The following is an 18,480-nucleotide window of genomic DNA, read 5'->3' as shown; positions in this document are numbered from 1 at the left end:
TGCATAGGAGACATAATTAGTAATCTGACACCCTCTGCTGTTTAAATGTTGTCATTGTGTATGTCTACCTTCCCTCAATGTTCATACAGACCAGGGAATCAATAACTACCCAGAAGACCTTATCCTGACTTTTTCTCCAGCCACTACCGGTAATAATTTACAGGCGCTATTAATCAAAGCAGGTTGAAGTCCAAAGGAATTAGTTAAAACAGTATAAACACACTTGTGCTAGATGAATATAGCCCTTCTTAAATAGACAACTAGGCAACCCATAGCCCTTCTGATCTAGATGACTAGTAAAGTAACAAGGTACTGACCATTGTCACTGTGTGCCAAGGCCCTGAGTTTGGTCTGAGCCATGGAGGCAGCGTCTCTGCCAGGGGAGGTTAGAGAGAGGGCGTAGGAGGTGATGGCTACAGAGAAGGGCCTCTGAAGCGAGTCCAGCGTCGACTCCAGGTAGGCCTTAGCCTTCTCCATAGCCTGCCTCTAACACATGGGAATGGTGGATAGATTTAGCATTAGAAATAGCAATATGCATTAGTTAAACATGATCACAATAGACACAAAAATGTGCTTTATCATGACAGACACAAAAAGGCATGTTGCTTTATTCTGGATGATATTGCTGCAAAACCAACTTGCCCCTTTGGGATAATAATTCCACAACTTTTAGTAAGTCAGGTTAAGTTAGTGATGATAAGTTAGGTGATGTAAAGGTTAAGTCCATGACTTAGTTGAATTATGTATTACCATTTCTGAGCCTTGTCCTTCAGGGTACAGTGGCACAGCGTGGTTCATGGCTATCAGAACGAATGCTGTCAGGGACACATCTCCCTCAAACCCTCCCACTCCACCCTGCGATGAGGGAATGGAGAGATAGCATACAGGTAAAGACATAATATTGTATTGCATGGTATGGTACCTGCATGGTCCGTACATAAAGAACGTTTGGGTCGTACTTAAAGGTTATAGGGGTGGGATTGTTACCCAGCACAGGCGGAAAGAATCTGACGATATTTGAGTCGACTACTAGATGGTTGTTAATGACAAATCCTAGAAAGACAATAACTCCTGCCGTTGTGCCCTTGAGCAAGGCACTTAACCCCTAAACTGCTCAACTGTATGGCTGCCCACTGCTCCAGCCTCTCCAACCTAATGTGTATTTCTGAGGGGTTGGGTACAGCAGAAGACATATTTCCGTCTTGTATGGATTAATAAAGTATTCTTACCTGCATGGTGCGGTCATAGAGAGGGTTAGGGTCAGTGAAGGCTCCACTGGCTAGCTGTTTAGACACCAGGTAGGAAATAGACTGTTGGATGTAGGAGTCCTCCACTGGTATCACGTCCCTGCACTGGGACAACTCCTTGGCTATAAAGGCTGTCAACCAAACACTGCTTGGGGTTGACAGGAAAGCTCCATAGGATCCGTCTGGCTTCTTGAAGGTCAGGATTCTGCCGTATCCTTGGAAAGACAAAGAATCAATTAATTTCAACCGTTTGATTCCCACAAGGGTAGATGTCTCAAAGGGATTAACTTAAGTTCTCCCAGTGTCCCCTCACCAGCCTGTATCATGGCTTGGGCTTCGTCTCTGCGTTCAGCCTTTAGGTCGATCCACTGTCCCGTAGCGTCCAGGTATCTCATGGCGTGGATGGCTGGAGACATGGTGACCATGGTCTGCTCCGCACACCCCTTGGGAAGGGAGATGAGCTGGTCCACTCCACCCAGGTTCAGACAGTTCTCCACTGACTCTCCCATCACGCCACCTACATGGGTGTGATGGGAGAGGTTTCCCTGTTATAGTAGTAAACTAGGCCTGGGGATTGGTCAGGGAAAACTCGTAGTCTGAAATAATATTTCATGGACCAAAATGTAAAACATTTAAATGTAAATACATACAGTACTACAGACCCCACACAGTCTATGCTCCACACTAGCAGAAAGTCTGACTAAAGCATTTATCGAGGTGTGGGTAGAGTGAGTCTGTGGACCCTCCTTACCTTTGACACTGATGTAGGTGTCAGATTCCAGTCCAGGGACAGCATTAGGAGGAGGTGGGATTTCAAGCTCGATTGACTTGGCAGCTGTGTGACATAGATAAGAAATGGAGAGACTGTTTTAACTCAATGGTCTGATGAGGCTTGTTTGCATAAATGTCACTTTTATTGAAAGACAACATTACCTTTCCCATCAATGTTGTATTCATGTTGTATTGAGACCAGTTCCCCTTCCCCCTGTAAAACAGAACAAAAGGTGAGAGTCTCATTCAGATTGGTTATACGCACATATACAGATGTAGGATCTTAATTTGAGCCAGATTGCTACAGCAGGAAAATTATCCTGCAGCAACAGAAAATGTGAATTATTATGTGGAAAGCCTTTTTAAACTTCAAATATATTACAACATTCTCCTGCAACAGGGTGATCAAATTAAGATCCTACATCTGTACTGTAACTTTTGTATAATAATGGGAGAAAAATAGTAAAAAGTGGGATTCAAATCCACGTTGCCAGTTGTGTTCAGCAGAATAAAGACGTGAGAACCACATGTAGCCTAATGTACATACAGTGGGGAAAAAAAGTATTTAGTCAGCCACCAATTGTGCAAGTTCTCCCACTGAAAAAGATGAGAGGCCTGTAATTTTCATCATAGGTACACGTCAACTATGACAGACAAATTGAGGGAAAAAAATCCAGAAAATCACATTGTAGGATTTTTTATGAATTTATTTGCAAATTATGGTGGAAAATAAGTATTTGGTCACCTACAAACAAGCAAGATTTCTGGCTCTCACAGACCTGTAACTTCTTCTTTAAGAGGCTCCTCTGTCCTCCACTCGTTACCTGTATTAATGGCACCTGTTTGAACTTGTTATCAGTATAAAAGACACCTGTCCACAATCTCAAACAGTCACACTCCAAACTCCACTATGGCCAAGACCAAAGAGCTGTCAAAGGACACCAGAAACAAAATTGTAGACCTGCACCAGGCTGGGAAGACTGAATCTGCAATAGGTAAGCAGCTTGGTTTGAAGAAATCAACTGTGGGAGCAATTATTAGGAAATGGAAGACAAACAAGACCACTGATAATCTCCCTCGATCTGGGGCTCCACGCAAGATCTCACCCTGTGGGGTCAAAATGATCACAAGAACGGTGAGCAAAAATCCCAGAACCACACGGGGGGACCTAGTGAATGACCTGCAGAGAGCTGGGACCAAAGTAACAAAGCCTACCATCAGTAACACACTATGCCGCCAGGGATTCAAATCCTGCAGTGCCAGACGTGTCCCCCTGCTTAAGCCAGTACATGTCCAGGCCCGTCTGAAGTTTGCTAGAGTGCATTTGGATGATCCAGAAGAGGATTGGGAGAATGTCATATGGTCAGATGAAACCAAAATAGAACTTTTTGGAAAAACTCAACTCGTTGTGTTTGGAGGACAAAGAATGCTGAGTTGCATCCAAAGAACACCATACCTACTGTGAAGCATGGGGGTGGAAACATCATGCTTTGGGGCTGTTTTTCTGCAAAGGGACCAGGACGACTGATCCGTGTAAAGGAAAGAATGAATGGGGCCATGTATCGTGAGATTTTGAGTGAAAACCTCCTTCCATCAGCAAGGGCATTGAAGATGAAACGTGGCTGGGTCTTTCAGCATGACAATGATCCCAAACACACCGCCCGGGCAACGAAGGAGTGGCTTCGTAAGAAGCATTTCAAGGTCCTGGAGTGGCCTAGCCAGTCTCCAGATCTCAACCCCATAGAAAATCTTTGGAGGGAGTTGAAAGTCTGTGTTGCCCAGCGACAGCCCCAAAACATCACTGCTCTAGAGGAGATCTGCATGGAGGAATGGGCCAAAATACCAGCAACAGTGTGTGAAAACCTTGTGAAGACTTACAGAAAACGTTTGACCTGTGTCATTGCCAACAAAGGGTATATAACAAAGTATTGAGAAACTTTTGTTATTGACCAAATACTTATTTTCCACCATAATTTGCAAATAAATTCATAAAAAATCCTACAATGTGATTTTCAGGATTTTTTTTCTCATTTTGTCTGTCATAGTTGACGTGTACCTATGATGAAAATTACAGGCCTCTCATCTTTTTAAGTGGGAGAACTTGCACAATTGGTGGCTGACTAAATACTTTTTTCCCACTGTATGTATCATAGAGACATACTGAAGCACTACTGTATATTGGAGGGAGGGAGGTGATACAAGTTATAAATATTTGCCAGTGTTGTGTTCATACTGTGACTTTGAGGTCCTTCTTGATCTGGTCGCGGGCCGTCAGAGTGTAAGCTTCTACATGGATAGGGATGTTTCCTATGACCAGAGGAACCACGGTGAAGTAGACAGGGAGAGCAGAGTTACCAGGTACTGTGACCACCTGCTTGTCCCCTCGGTCTCCCCCTGCACTGCAAAGACCCTCCACCCATGCCAGCTCCACTGTCACCTTCACATAGAGAAACACATAGACATGGTAGTAGATGTAAGTATAGTAAAAATGTCTATCAAAGGAATCTACAGATGAAAATGTCTGCAACTGTGGTTTATTTGTATAAATGGCTGTTGGGGGCATTTTGGACTTGAATATATTGTTTTGACATATATTGTTTTTACAACACTAGTTACCTCCATACTGTCGGTTCTGTAGTTGTACACCACAGCTTTCACCTGTAGCTGTTCGTTTCTCTTCACAGAATAGGGAAGTCTGAGAGAGACAAAGAAGTCCTGGAACACCACCAGAGGCTTGGGCTCTGCTATACAAAACCCTGAAGGGAGAATCAACACTAACATTAACAACTTGATGACTGTCCTCTGAAAGTCTGTTTGTGCTAGCATGCCAACTTTTGTCACTCGTTGTCATGGTTGGCTTGACAATGACAGCTAAACTGAGTTTGTAAGAGCACAGATTTAGGACCAGGCTAGTGTAATGGTCTTAGGTTAGAAGGAAGAGGTGACCTGCCTTTTGTTTTAGAGATCCCCACTGCTTGAACCTCCCAGGTAGTGATGGAGTCAGGGACAGCAACACTGTGTCTGAAAATAATAAAGTAGAACATTATTTAATTCCTAATATACTTGTTACACTATATTGGTCCCCAAGTTTTACCCAGTCAGTTCACACGGTCAGGGAAAACTCCTGGTCCCAGTCATGACTGTCCTGGCCTGTGTCCCAAATGGCACCCTATTCCCTATATAGTGTACTAGTTTAGACCAGGGCTGGTAGTGCACTTTATAGGGAATAGGGTATCATTTGTGACGCTGCCCTACCGTCCATGATGTTGCAGGTTACCATGTTACCTTACGAGACCAGAGGGGCCCACATCAACAATGCCCCACATCCAGGTCTGAGGGAAATAGGAGCGGAGGTGGACAGACACCTCATCTATGGCCTCCTCTTCCTCACCCATATCGTCAGCCGCTAAACAGGAAGACAGGGAAGAGGACAGGGAGAGAGAGATGCATATCCTCAGACATCATTCTAACAAATTTCAGCTCAATCAATACAAAATATGTGCATATACTGTAGTACAACTAATCTGCAAAAAGACAAAAGTATTGATTTATCTAAGAAGTTCTATATTACTGATTATAAACTGGGTGTTCCGAGACCTGAATGCTGATTGGCTGAAAGCCGTGGTATATCAGTCTATATACACCGGGTATGACAAAACATTTATTTGTATTGTTCCAATTACGTTGGTAACCAGTTTATAATAGCAATAAGGCACCTCGTAGGTTTATGGTATATGGCCAATATACCACGGCTAAGGGCTGTATCCAAGCACTCCGCGTTGCATCGTGCATAAGAACAGCCCTTAGCCATGGTATATTGGCCATATACCACACACCCTCAGGCCTTATTGCTTAAATGCACCACAAGAATCTGTAGATTGTGAGATATTCTGAGACGCTATTAACAGTCCAACTACTAATGTAATAATATAATACAATACTGTACTGTACTTTTAGCCAGGCTGTACGTCTTCCTGCTCTTCTTGATGTTGCTCCTCAGCGTGGTGGCATCTCTGCAGCACTTGAGGAAGGCAGCGCGACACGGAACAGACTTGTGGGTGGTTTTAGCATGACGACTCTCACAGGTCAGACCCAGGCTGTTAAACCTGGCTCCATCGTGACAACACCTCTTCTCCACTGGCTTCTGGTACCTGTTGACTGCAGATAAGAACTATGTGTCTAGCTAATAAATTATATAAATCAAATCAAATTTTATTGGTCACATACACATATTTAGCAGATGCTATTGCGGGTGTAGCGAAATGCTTGTGTTCCTAGCTCCAACAGTGCAGTAGTATCTAACAATTCACAACAATACACAAATCTAAAAGTAAAAGAATGGAATTGAGAAATATATACAAATATAAATATTAGGACGAGCAATGTCGGAGTGGCATTGACTAAATACAGTAGAATAGAATACAGTATATACACATTTGAGATGAGTAAAGCAGTATGTAAACATTATTAAAGTGATTAGTGTTCCATTATTTAAAGTGGCCAGTGATTCCATGTCTATGTATATAGGGCAGCAGCCTCTAAGGTGCAGGGTTGATGGCTATTTAACAGTCTGATGGCCTTGAGATAGAAGCTGTTTTTCAGTCTCTCGGTCCCAGCTTTGATACACCTGTACTGACCTCACCTTCTGGATGATAGCGGGGTGAACAGGCCATGGCTCGGGTGGTTGATGTCCTTTTTGGCCTTCCTGTGACATCGGGTGCTGTAGGTGTCCTGGAGGGCAGGCAGTGTGCCCCCGGTGATGCGTTGGGCAGACCGTACCACCCTCTGGAGAGCCCTGCGGTTGCGGGCAGAGCAGCTGCCGTACCAGGCGTTGATACAGCCAGACAGGATGCTCTCAATTGTGCATCTGTAAAAGTTTCTGAGGGTCTTAGGGTCTTAGGGGCCAAGCCAAATTTATTCAGCCTCCTGAGGTTGAAGAGGCGCTGTTGAGCCTTCTTCACCACACTGTCTGTGTGGGTGGACCATTTCAGATTGTCAGTCCCGTCGATGTGGATAGGGGCGTGCTCCCTCTGCTGTTTCCTGAAGTGCACGATCAGCTCCTTTTTTTTTTTTGTTGACGTTGAGAGAGAGGTTATTTTCCTGGCCCCACTCTGCCAGGGCCCTCACCTCCTCCCTGTAGGCTGTCTCGTCATTGTTGGTAATCAGGCCTACTACTGTTGTGTCGTCTGCAAACTTGATGATTGAGTTGGAGGCGTGCGTGGCCACGCAGTCATGGGTGAACAGGGAGTACAGGAGGGGGCTGAGCACGCACCCTTGTGGGGCCCCTGTGTTGAGGATCAGCGAAGTGGAGATGTTGTTTCCTACCTTCACCACCTAAAGGCGGCCCGTCAGGAAGTCCAGGACCCAGTTGCACAGGGTGGGGTTCAGACCCAGGGCCCCGAGCTTAATGATGAGCTTGGAGGGTACTATGGTGTTGAAGGCTGAGCTATAGTCAATGAACAGCATTCTGACGTAGGTATTCCTCCTGTCCAGATGGGATAGGGCAGTGTGCAGTGCAATGGCGATTGCATCATCTATGGATTTATTGGGGCGGTAAGCAAATTGAAGTGGGTCTAGGGTGTCAGGTAAGGTAGAGGTGATATGATCCTTAACTAGCCTCTCAAAGCACTTCATGATGACAGAAGTGAGTGCTACGGGGTGAGTCATTTAGTTCAGTTACCTTTGCTTTCTGGGGTACAGGAACAATGGTGGTCATCTTGAAGCAAGTGGGGACAGCAGACTGGGATAGGAAGAGATTGAATATGTCCGTAAACACTCCATCCAGCTGGTCTGCGCACGCTCTGAGGACACGGCTAGGGATCTCGTCTGGGCCGGCAGCCTTGCAAGGGTTAACACGCTAAATGTCTTACTCACGTCGGCCACGGAGAACGAGAGCCCAGCGTCCTTGGGAGCGGGCCGCGTTGGTGGCACTGTTATCCTCAAAGTGGGCGAAGAAGGTGTTTAGCTTGTCTGGGAGCAAGACGTCGGTGTCCGCGACGTGGCTGGTTTTCCCTTTGTAATCCGTGATTGTCTGTAGACCCTGCCACGTGTCTGAGCCGTTGAATTGCGACTCCACTTTGTCTCTGTACTGACGTTTTGCCTGTTTGATTGCCTTACAGAGGGAATAACTACACTGTTTGTATTCAACCATTTTCCCAGTCACCTTGCCATGGTTAAATGCTTTCAGTTTTGCGCGAATGCTGCAATCTATCCACGGTTTCTGGTTTGGGTACATGTAATATGCTAAGGAAGACTTTTGCTGAAACATATCTGAACATTTGTAAATTAAAGGATTATTGAAAGCACTGTCATTTCTATAACTAATAATACTTGATACGCTCACCATAAGAGTAAAACCAGCATGCTCAGAAGATGGAGGGAGAATAGGAGAAGTTACTGCTACACCTACTGATATCAGAGAAAGCCTGGTGATGGTTCAGGGCTCTCTTCTGTCTTCTTCTTCTGCTGTTACAGGAGTAATCTGATTATCAGAGGACAAAATAAAAATCATTTTACAATATTGTGTGGAATAAACTCCATCAACAAAAACAGCTGCAGTGGTGTGCTTTTGCCAGTCAGGATCCTTTCATGTGCTATTCATTCAATATTATAATTAGTTAAATGTCTAAATGTAAATCGTACCCTTTCTCACGTGAACCTCTGTACCTCCACAGTTGGTTATAAAGGCGAGCCCAGCGTCCTGTAACACAGACTGGTAGTTTCTGCCTCCTCCCATAGAACACGCCAGGTCATAGGAGTTCATGTAGGCAAACATCTAAAGAAAAAGAAGATTACTTTATTGGTCCATTTACTACATGAACAACAGAGATTTGTCTTTTGCATATCCCATTCTCCCTGGTAGACAGCAGCACTACACAGCTGATTCAAATAATCAACTCATCATCTCCAGGACTTAGCTTAGGAAACGCTCTATTAGCTGATACCAGGTCATAGCCTTGTGAAGCTGTCAACATACATCTAAAACTGAGGCAAAATCCAAACTAATAATGTAATGTTATTGTCACATTGAGATTGACATACTGTATGTATCTATTCATTAAACCTGGTAAGTGTGTGATAGACGGAGGCTCTGTACCTTCTGAGGAGTGAGTTTGTTGTTCTTGTTGAGGATGTAAACAGCTGTATCTACAGCAGCCAGAGCTACCTTGTCTCCCTGGTCTGTACGGACCACCACATTCACCAACTCAGCTGGTTTATGCTCTTTAAATGGAAGGATCTCGATCTGAAAACACAACAACAAAGATAATATCACAATCTGCCTCCATGCAAAACTATATCACTTTGATTGATCCTTATTAGTAAAGATGAAAACATACAATTTGCCTTCTTGATGCACAGCTCTGATTAAAAAGAATTAAAAATACATAACTGGCTAAGTTTAGTAAGAGTAGAAGTAGAGAAACAAGTGGTAACTACAGAACCTGTCCTTTGCAGAAATCTTTGACATCGGCCCATACAGAGTCAGCCACTATGGTAGTCTTCTCTGGGCCCTGTGTGAAGTAGTAGGCCACCAGTCTAAAGGAGGGGACCAGGTCAAGACTGTAGGCCAGATTGAAGGTGGTCAGCTCAGTCCTCTGCACCCTGTTCATCTGGACCACTCTGCCCTTACTCAGGACCTGACAGAGCATGTAAAGAAAGGGAATAACACATTATTACTCTTCACTACAGATATTGAAATGGTTCAACTCCCAACGTGCTTATATTCATGTTGGTTGCAGACAAACCACAGCTATGACAATCCTAATCCTTGCTCCCAAGTGGCGCAGCGGTCTAAGGCACTGCATCTCAGTGCTAAAGGCGTCACAATCACAATCTGGACGTGATTGGGAGTCCCATAGGGCGGCGCACAATTGGCCCAGCGTCGTCCGGGTTTGGCTGGAGTAGGCCGTCATTGTAAATAAGAATTTGTTCTTAACTGACTTGCCTAGTTAAATAAAGGTTAAACAAAGAAAAATAACAAAAATCGACTGTAGTGTATGGAAACGTGAAGCTATGCACAGATAAAGTATGTTGCAGAAGTGGTAAATGGTCATCTCCATCCATTATTAGAATGGACTGATACTCCAGTATGTTACCATGTAGTAGATGTAGGATGGTCGTGGGGTGCCTGGTGGGGTGATGTCTCTGAGAGTGACCGTCATGGTTCCTCCTGGCTCCAGGGTGACGTGTTCTATCTCTACACTCAGGTAGCTGTTCCCCTCAGACTGGACTGCTGACAATGTCATTTTGGCATCACTCACTACCACCTCCTCCTCCTCTCCCGCAGCAAACAACTGGAGACAGGAACAGATAGTCAATATGACCTCACATCAAATAGTGGCTGTGTCTCAAATGACACCATATTCCCTATTTAGTGCACTACATTTCTGCTAACCACAGAGCTTAGAGACACATAATATGCTTGTCAAACTACATGGGAAATAGAGTGTTGATTGAAAGTTATCTGTCTGTCCTATACCTTGATGTCGATAGACGTGGCCAGTTTGGGCACTTCGAAGGCGAGAACAGCCTCACCCTTAGAGTTACCGGATCCCTCCATCTTAACAGACTCCTGTGTGCCTCCTACAGAGGTCACTGAAACTGAAGCCCTTATACGGAGGTCAGGGGCTGGGGATCCATCTGGGTGGGTGGTGGTGGCCTGAGAATGAAACATGCAGCATATACCCAGTTGACTATGTCTGTAGATACAGTCATAGTAAGGCAAATACAATTGATAACACTGATAACTATTGTACGTCTCATTTGGAAAAGGAATTTGCTAATCTCAATATGATGTACTGAATGAATACAATTATATTTTATTCTGTGGTGTTAACGTTTGTCTTTGAGTGCAGAAACGACCACACAGTACCAGGATAGAGAACTTTCCTCCAGGTGTGAAGTATTCCTTAGTCTTTGACATGTCAATGATGTATGGAGACGTCACTATCTTTACTGAAGTGCTCTCAGCTTCTTCTAGATCTCCACCTGAGAGAGAGAGAGAGAGAGACAAAATACAGACCGAGAGAGACAGTCACTGTCATACAGCACAAACAGTTATTGTATGCCCTAGAGAAAATACCTGAATCCGCTGGTATGGTCATGTTTTATCTAACTGTATGAAGGACTTACTTGCTGTTTCTAAAGCTGTAACAGCTATGTACAGATTGTATCCCTCCATGTGTGGGATGCCTTGCTTTCCTGCTTTCCCACGTAGGTCTTCAGTTGGCAGGGTAATGCTGGTGATGCCATCTTGAATCTACAATACACCAGAAAAAATTTCACAAATGACTCATCAGAAAAATAAAAGTCAATGGAACTGGCCTGGATACAAAACAATAACTCTACAATTAGAAACAATGACTTTAATGTTATGTTTTTTTATGTAAAGCTTTGAGATGATAAAGTGAACTCACAGAAGTCTTGTTTTCTAGGCCAGGTAGATGTGTTCTGTTGCCTTCTCCATCGATTAGTCCAAATCTAATATAAGCTATGCCATTGACACCTCTGCCATAGGTGTACCTGCAATCAACACACATGTATTTGGCATACTATGAAAAAAAGTATGAAAAATGTATGCACTCACTACTGTAAGTCGCTTTGGATAAGAGAGTCTGCTAAATTACTAAAATGTAAATGTTAAATGTATGAACAATTCACAAAACAGTCCATAAATGCAATCTGCTTCAACAATCTCACCTTGCAGAGACGCTGAATTGAAAGGAATCCTCTGTCAGCAAATAATATGGTTTCAAAGCTGCTATCTTCACCTCAAACACAGGAAGAACTGAAAGAAATAGAGGGGAAGCTTCACTTTATGTTTTTGTTGTTGGGCCGTATCATACAGTCAGACAACCTACTTTAGATACTCACCATATTCTTTGACCTCAAACTCCACTGAAGAGTTGGACATGGGATGGTTGGTAAAAGTGGCAACAATCTTCCAATGGCCAGCCCTGAATTATATGGACAGAGTAGTGGTCAGTGCTACGGATGTCCTGTCTTCCATAGACTTTATGTCAACATACTACTTACGTCTCAACGTCAGGGATCACAATGTTCCTCTGAATGAGTTTACTGGAGTGTAGAGCCTGGTTGTACACCAGCAGGCCTTTGGAGTTCTGTAGACAGACAGTGAACGTTAGAGAACAGAGAATTAATATAACACAATAAGACAACTTTAACATACAGATCAGTGGCAGTCAGTGCCGTTTATGATGAGGGAGGACCATTTTTATTTTTCATGAGCATGGTCTTATTTATATTACAGCATGTTGGATGACTGTCATTCATATTCCATTCACCCAGTTCAATGTAACATACATAGGTTTAGGCTACTACATGATACCCGAATTTTCCCTATACCTACCCATCATGAGGTTGCTACAACCTATTAATGAAAGTTTACAACGTAGGTGCACACAGGTCGAGAGAAACATTTGAGATGACAGACAGTGACACATGGACAGACAGTGACACATTCAATACCGCCTTGCACACTCTTGCCTGCATCTAGCTTATTTAGGGTGTAATCATTAGTCCAACAGTTGCAAACGAGAGTTTCTATTGGACAAATTCAGGTATTTTTTTATCCCCGTTTCGTTTGCTTCCGTTTAAGAAACGTTTTTCAACAGAATCGGCAGACTGAATATACCCCTGATCTCATAAACAGAGTTCACTTTAATTGCAGCCACGTTGTATTCATTCTAGCCTCTATGCACTCTCCTCCTCTCACCTTCGTTTGTGGACTTCAATGAACAACACATCAGCTGTATGTGACCAGGCGAAAAAACCTTTCCAAGCCAAAACATGTCATAACCGCTACACACAGCCTAACGTTACATCGTTGTCACCATTTTAGCTAAAGTAACGTCCTAGTCAACATAGCTAATATAACTAATGGGTTAGTAAACCCGCTACAATCATGCAGTAACGTTACAGTGTATAGTCAGTCAGTAAGCAGTTAGACCAGCGGGCCCCGTAGCAATACATTAATAAAACCAAAAGCTTACCTTGACTTGGAAGAGTTCCAGTGTTGTGTTGGATAGTCATAGCCAGCTAGCTAACATAGCATCCCTCTGTTTGAGCCGGGCGTTTGATTAACTAAACTAGTCAGCTGCATTTGCTAGCTAAGTAAAGTTAAGTGAAACTGAAAGTGACAAAAAAAAGAAGAATAAATCTCTCTCTCTCTCTCTCTCCCTCTCTCTCTCTCTCTCTCTCTCTCTTGCTTCTCCTTCATTTTTGAAGAAATTCATTTGTTGAAAACTGTTCAACTATTGTCTTTCTCTTTGAGTCAACTACTCACCACATTTTATGCACTGCAGTGCTAGCTAGCTGTAGCTAATGCTTTCAGTAATAGATTCATTATGGTCCTCTGTAGCTCAATTGGTAGAGCATGGCGTTTATAACGCCAGGGTAGTGGGTTCGATCCCCGGGACCACCCATATCTAAAAATATATTTACGCATGACTGTAAGTCGCTTTGGATAAAAGGTCTGCTAAATGGCATATTATTATTATATGATCCTTTGATTGGGTGGACAACATGTCAGTTCATCCTGCAAGAGGTTGGAGGACGTCCCCTATGTAAGTCTATGGAAAGGGGTGAGAACCAAGAACCAAGAGCCTCCTAGGTTTTGTATTGAAGTCAATGTCCCAAGAGGAGAACGGAAGCTACACCATGGTGCTACCCTACAGAGTGCTGTTGAGGCTACTGTAGACCTTCATTGCAAAACAGTGTGTTTTAATCGATTATTTGGTGACGTGAATATATTTATTATAGTTTTATCTAAAAAGGATAACTTTTTCAATGTTTTACAAACGTACAAATATCTTGACATTGATGCTTTCTTCGACAGGCAGCAGATAGTTGTCTAACGTGAAGACCCTGAAATTGACTGGGAAAGGAAAAATGGGTATTAGGCTAAATGTATAACTAAAACCATACTGTGCCTTCGGGAAGTATTCAGACCCCTTCACTTTTTCTACATTTTGTTACGTTACAGACTTATTCTAAACTTGATTAAATTGTTTTCCCCCTCATCAATCTACACACAATACCCCATAATGACAAAGCAAAAACAGGTTTATAGAAATTTTTGCAAATGTATTAAAAATAGAAAACTGAAATATCACATTTACATAAGTATTCAGACCCTTTACTCAGTACTTTGTTGAAGCGCCTTTGCCAGTGACTACAGTCTCGAGTCTTCTTGGGCATGACGCTACAAGCTTGGCACACCTGTATTTGCGGAGTTTCTCCCATTATTTTCTGCAGATCCTCTCAAGCTCTGTCAGGTTGGATGGGGAGCGTTGCTGCACAGCTATTTTCAGGTCTCTCCAGAGATGTTCGATCAGGTTCAAGTCTGGGCTCTGGCTGGGCCACTCATGGACATTCAGAGACTTGTCCCGAAGCCACTCCTGCGTTGTCTTGGCTGTGTGCTTAGGGTTGTTGTCCTGTTGGAAGGTGAACCTTCGCCCCAGTCTGAGGTCCTGAGCGCTATGGAGCAGTTTTTCATCAAGGATCTCTTTGTACTTTGCTCCGTTCATCTTTCCCTCGATCCTGACTAGTCTCCCAGTCCCTGCCGCTGAAAAAACATCCTCACAGCATGATGCTGCCACCACCACGCTTCATTGTAGGGATGGTGCCAGGTTTCCTCCAGATGTGACGCTTGGCATTCAGGCCAAAGAGTTCAATCTTGGTTTCATCAGACCAGAGAATCTTGTTTCTCATGGTCTGAGAGTCTTTAGGTTCCTTTTTTAGCCAAACTCCAACCAGGCCATCATGTGCCTTTTACTGAGGAGTGGCTTCCGTCTGGCCACTCTACCATAAAGGCCTGATTGGTGGAGTGCTGCAGAGATGGTTGTCCTTCTGAAAGGTTCTCCCATGTCCGCAGAGGAACTCTAGAGCTCTGTCAGAGTGACCATCGGGTTCTTGGTCACCTCCCTGACCAAGGCCCTTCTCCCCAGATTACTCAGTTTGGCCGGGCGGCCAGCTCTAGGAAGAGTCTTGGTGGTTCCAAACTTCTTCCATTTAAGAATGATGGAGGCCACTGTATTCTTGGGGACCTTCAATGCTGCAGACATTTTTTGGTACCCTTCCCCAGATCTGTGCCTCGACACAATCCTGTCTCGGAGCTCTACGTACAATTCCTTCAACCTCATGGCTTGGTTTTTGCTGTGACATGCATTGTCAACTGTGGGATCATGTCCAATCAATTGAATTTACCACAGGTGGACTCCAATCAAGTTGCAGGAACATCTCAAGGATGATCAATGGAAACAGGATGCACCTGAGCTCAATTTCGAGTCTCATAGCAAAGGGTCAGAATACTTATGTAAATAAGGTATTTCTGTTTTTTATTTGTAATACATTTGCTAAAATTTCTAATAACCTGTTTTTGCTTTGTCATTATGGGGTATTATGTGTAGATTGCTGAGGATTTTTAAAAATGTAATCCTTTTTAGAATAAGGCTATAACGTAACATTTGGAAAAAGTCAAGGTGTCTGAATACTTTCCGAAGGCACTGTATATAATGTAATTTTACACTTTACCATTCTCTCCTGGATTGTAGATTGGTTTGTCTGTCTGAATGAAGACATAACCCTTTTTTGTTGACAAAAGGATTGTTGTTTTTTTTGTAAGAAAAGCATCCTTGGTCTCTGCAGCCAGTTGGATAAATGGAACAACCTTCTTTCTTTGTCTTATGCTTTTGATTACCTCTTCGTACAGGCTAGGAATGACCTATAAAACATGAGAATAGAGGCAAAATAATATAAATGCATGTTCGAGTAATTCCATAGGGTATGAAAAGAGGTTAGCCTTCTGCATACTTACCCTCATTTTCACAACATCCTGATAGCCATTGACTTCATTGAGAGTTACATGCTTTTTTTCAGACAGAACTTTATTATTGGCGGTTTGGTACAAGAAGTACAGAGTGATCTGTGTAGGTTTGGTAGCTCCCTGGAGCTGTACTGTCACTGTCTCCTCCACTCCCAAGTGGACTATGTTCGGAGCAGTGATGAGACATCTGCAAACACACGCACACATGAACACAAACAAACATGCACGTACAAGCACTCGCGCGCTCACACACAAATTGTGGTAATTTTTTAGGACTGCAACATGACAGAAAATGAGCATTAACAATGAGCAATGATACAAGTAAAATATACTGTCTCTAGAAATAATTAGCATGGATAGAACATAACTCACATTGGCCTCTGCCCACTAACTGCAGTCAGTGCAGCCATGATCAAAAGCAGTGTGTTCCTCATCTTTCTGCTTTACCGTCTGATCTGTATCATGCCACTGGAACAAGAGTCTTCTTTTCTTGTCTCAACCCCAAACTTGCACTGGAAAATAAAACAAAATACTGTAGAAGTTATCTATCTGTAAAGCAGCTATGTCTGTAATGTTGTTCCAGTCTGTGAGTGGGAGGTTCTCCCTTTGGGCTCTGCAGCTCCCAGAGAATAGGTTGCCGGATCTCAAATGGCACCCTATTCCTTACATAGTGCACTACTTTTAACCATAGTCCATAGGGAATAGGGCGCCATTTGGGATGCAGTCTCAGCATCAACACCCCCTCTAGCCCACTTACCTCTCCTCCCCTCAGCTTCTCTGACTCCAGTCTTGGCATTGGAGAAGGAACATTATGAAATAAGTCACGTGTTTTCCCAGAAACAAGATTTTGATGTGTCCCAAATGGATTCCTATTCCCTACATAGTGCACTACTTTTGACCAGAGCCCTATGGGCCCTGGTCTGAAGTAGTGCAATATATAGGGGCTCTGCTCAAAAGTACTGCACTATGTAGGGAATAAGGTGCCATTTGGGATGTAGCCTTTCCCAAACAGACCAAATACAAACACAACATCTGGTTTTCAAAAGTCAGCAGTCTGATTTTGTTGAAAATACTTTATTTGCAGACCACTTTGTGCTTTAGGTCTATGTTACAAATACTTACAGCACATATGCATTTAACATTGACAATTCCCAAAACATCCAAACGGTATATTTATTTGCAATACATATGTATATACAGTATCTCACAAAAGTGAGTACACCCCTCACATTTTTGTAAATATTTGAGTATATCTTTTCATGTGACAACACTGAAGAAATGACACTTTGCTACAATGTAAAGTAGTGAGTGTACAGCTTGTATAACAGTGTAAATTTGCTGTCCCCTCAAAATAACTCAACACACAGCCATTAATGTCTAAACCGCTGGCAACAAAAGTGAGTACACCCCTAAGTGAAAATGTCCAAATTGGGCCCAAAGTGTCAATATGTTGTGTGGCCACCATCATTTTCCAGCACTGCCTTAACCCTCTTGGGCATGGAGTTCAGCAGAGCTTCACAGGTTGCCACTGTAGTCCTCTTCCACTCCTCCATGACGACATCACGGAGCTGGTGGATGTTAGAGACCTTGCACTCCTTCACCTTCCGTTTGAGGATGCCCCACAGATGCTCAATAGGGTTTAGGTCTGGAGACATGCTTGGCCAGTCCATCACCTTTACCCTCAGCTTCTTTAGCAAGGCAGTGGTCATCTTGGAGGTGTGTTTGGGGTCGTTATCATGTTGGAATACTGCCCTGCGGCCCAGTCTCCGAAGGGAGGGGATCATGCTCTGCTTCAGTATGTCACAGTACATGTTGGCATTCATGGTTCCCTCAATGAACTGTAGCTCCCCAGTGCCGGCAGCACTCATGCAGCCCCAGACCATGACACTCCCACCACCATGCTTGACTGTAGGCAAGACACACTTGTCTTTGTACTCCTCACCTGGTTGCCGCCACACACGCTTGACACCATCTGAACCAAATAAGTTTATCTTGGTCTCATCAGACCACAGGACATGGTTCCAGTAATCCATGTCCTTAGTCTGCTTGTCTTCAGCAAACTGTTTGCGGGCTTTCTTGTGCATTTTTATAGCCCAGGCCATCTTTATGTAGAGCAACAATTCTTTTTTCAGATCCTCAGAGAGTTCTTTGCCATGAGGTGCCATGTTGAACTTCCAGTGACCAGTATGAGGGAGTGTGAGAGCGATGACACCAAATTTAACTCCCCATTCACACCTGAGACCTTGTAACACTAACGAGTCACATGACACCGGGGAGGGAAAATGGCTAATTGGGCCCAATTTGGACATTTTCACTTAGGGGTGTACTCAATTTGTTGCCAGCGGTTTAGACATTAATGGCTGTGTGTTGAGTTATTTTGAGGGGACAGCAAATTTACACTGTTATACAAGCTGTACACTCACTACTTTACATTGTAGCAAAGTGTCATTTCTTCAGTGTTGTCACATGAAAAGATATACTCAAATATTTACAAAAATGTGAGGGGTGTACTCACTTTTGTGAGATACTGTATATATACATTACATACATGTGTATAAACTCACACAGGCATTAGATGCATTCAACAAAATCCTGAAATCATAAAGGTGATGGTAA

At 43.4% G+C, this 18,480-nt stretch overlaps 1 protein-coding gene across 2 annotated transcripts in view; it reads right to left on the bottom strand.

Annotated features, from left to right (window-relative positions):
* Positions 1–16,474, bottom strand: part of LOC121567886 (complement C4) — a 34,666-nt gene extending 18,192 nt beyond the window's left edge. For both annotated transcript variants that reach the window (XM_045220367.1, XM_045220368.1), the window contains exons 1-27: positions 16,237–16,474; positions 15,856–16,051; positions 15,573–15,762; positions 13,844–13,914; positions 12,054–12,139; positions 11,892–11,974; positions 11,718–11,805; positions 11,435–11,540; positions 11,151–11,277; positions 10,891–11,006; positions 10,498–10,677; positions 10,115–10,312; positions 9,461–9,655; positions 9,115–9,261; positions 8,661–8,793; positions 8,428–8,499; positions 5,970–6,176; positions 5,304–5,424; positions 4,969–5,039; positions 4,635–4,774; positions 4,252–4,455; positions 2,181–2,232; positions 1,999–2,082; positions 1,561–1,764; positions 1,230–1,462; positions 751–855; positions 318–486 (exon numbers count right to left, since the gene is read on the bottom strand). In XM_045220367.1, the coding sequence (XP_045076302.1) occupies positions 318–486; positions 751–855; positions 1,230–1,462; positions 1,561–1,764; positions 1,999–2,082; positions 2,181–2,232; positions 4,252–4,455; positions 4,635–4,774; positions 4,969–5,039; positions 5,304–5,424; positions 5,970–6,176; positions 8,428–8,499; positions 8,661–8,793; positions 9,115–9,261; positions 9,461–9,655; positions 10,115–10,312; positions 10,498–10,677; positions 10,891–11,006; positions 11,151–11,277; positions 11,435–11,540; positions 11,718–11,805; positions 11,892–11,974; positions 12,054–12,139; positions 13,844–13,914; positions 15,573–15,762; positions 15,856–16,051; positions 16,237–16,298 (3,640 nt within the window). In that variant the 5' untranslated portion in view covers positions 16,299–16,474. The remainder of the gene's footprint in view (positions 1–317; positions 487–750; positions 856–1,229; positions 1,463–1,560; positions 1,765–1,998; positions 2,083–2,180; positions 2,233–4,251; positions 4,456–4,634; positions 4,775–4,968; positions 5,040–5,303; positions 5,425–5,969; positions 6,177–8,427; positions 8,500–8,660; positions 8,794–9,114; positions 9,262–9,460; positions 9,656–10,114; positions 10,313–10,497; positions 10,678–10,890; positions 11,007–11,150; positions 11,278–11,434; positions 11,541–11,717; positions 11,806–11,891; positions 11,975–12,053; positions 12,140–13,843; positions 13,915–15,572; positions 15,763–15,855; positions 16,052–16,236) is intronic.
* Positions 16,475–18,480: the final 2,006 nt, after the last annotated feature.

Source organism: Coregonus clupeaformis, chromosome 6 (genome assembly GCF_020615455.1).
Source record: "Coregonus clupeaformis isolate EN_2021a chromosome 6, ASM2061545v1, whole genome shotgun sequence".
Taxonomy (NCBI): Eukaryota; Metazoa; Chordata; class Actinopteri; order Salmoniformes; family Salmonidae; genus Coregonus; species Coregonus clupeaformis.
The sequence above is the reverse complement of the archived record's forward strand: the minus strand, read 5'-3'. Positions and strand labels throughout refer to the sequence as shown.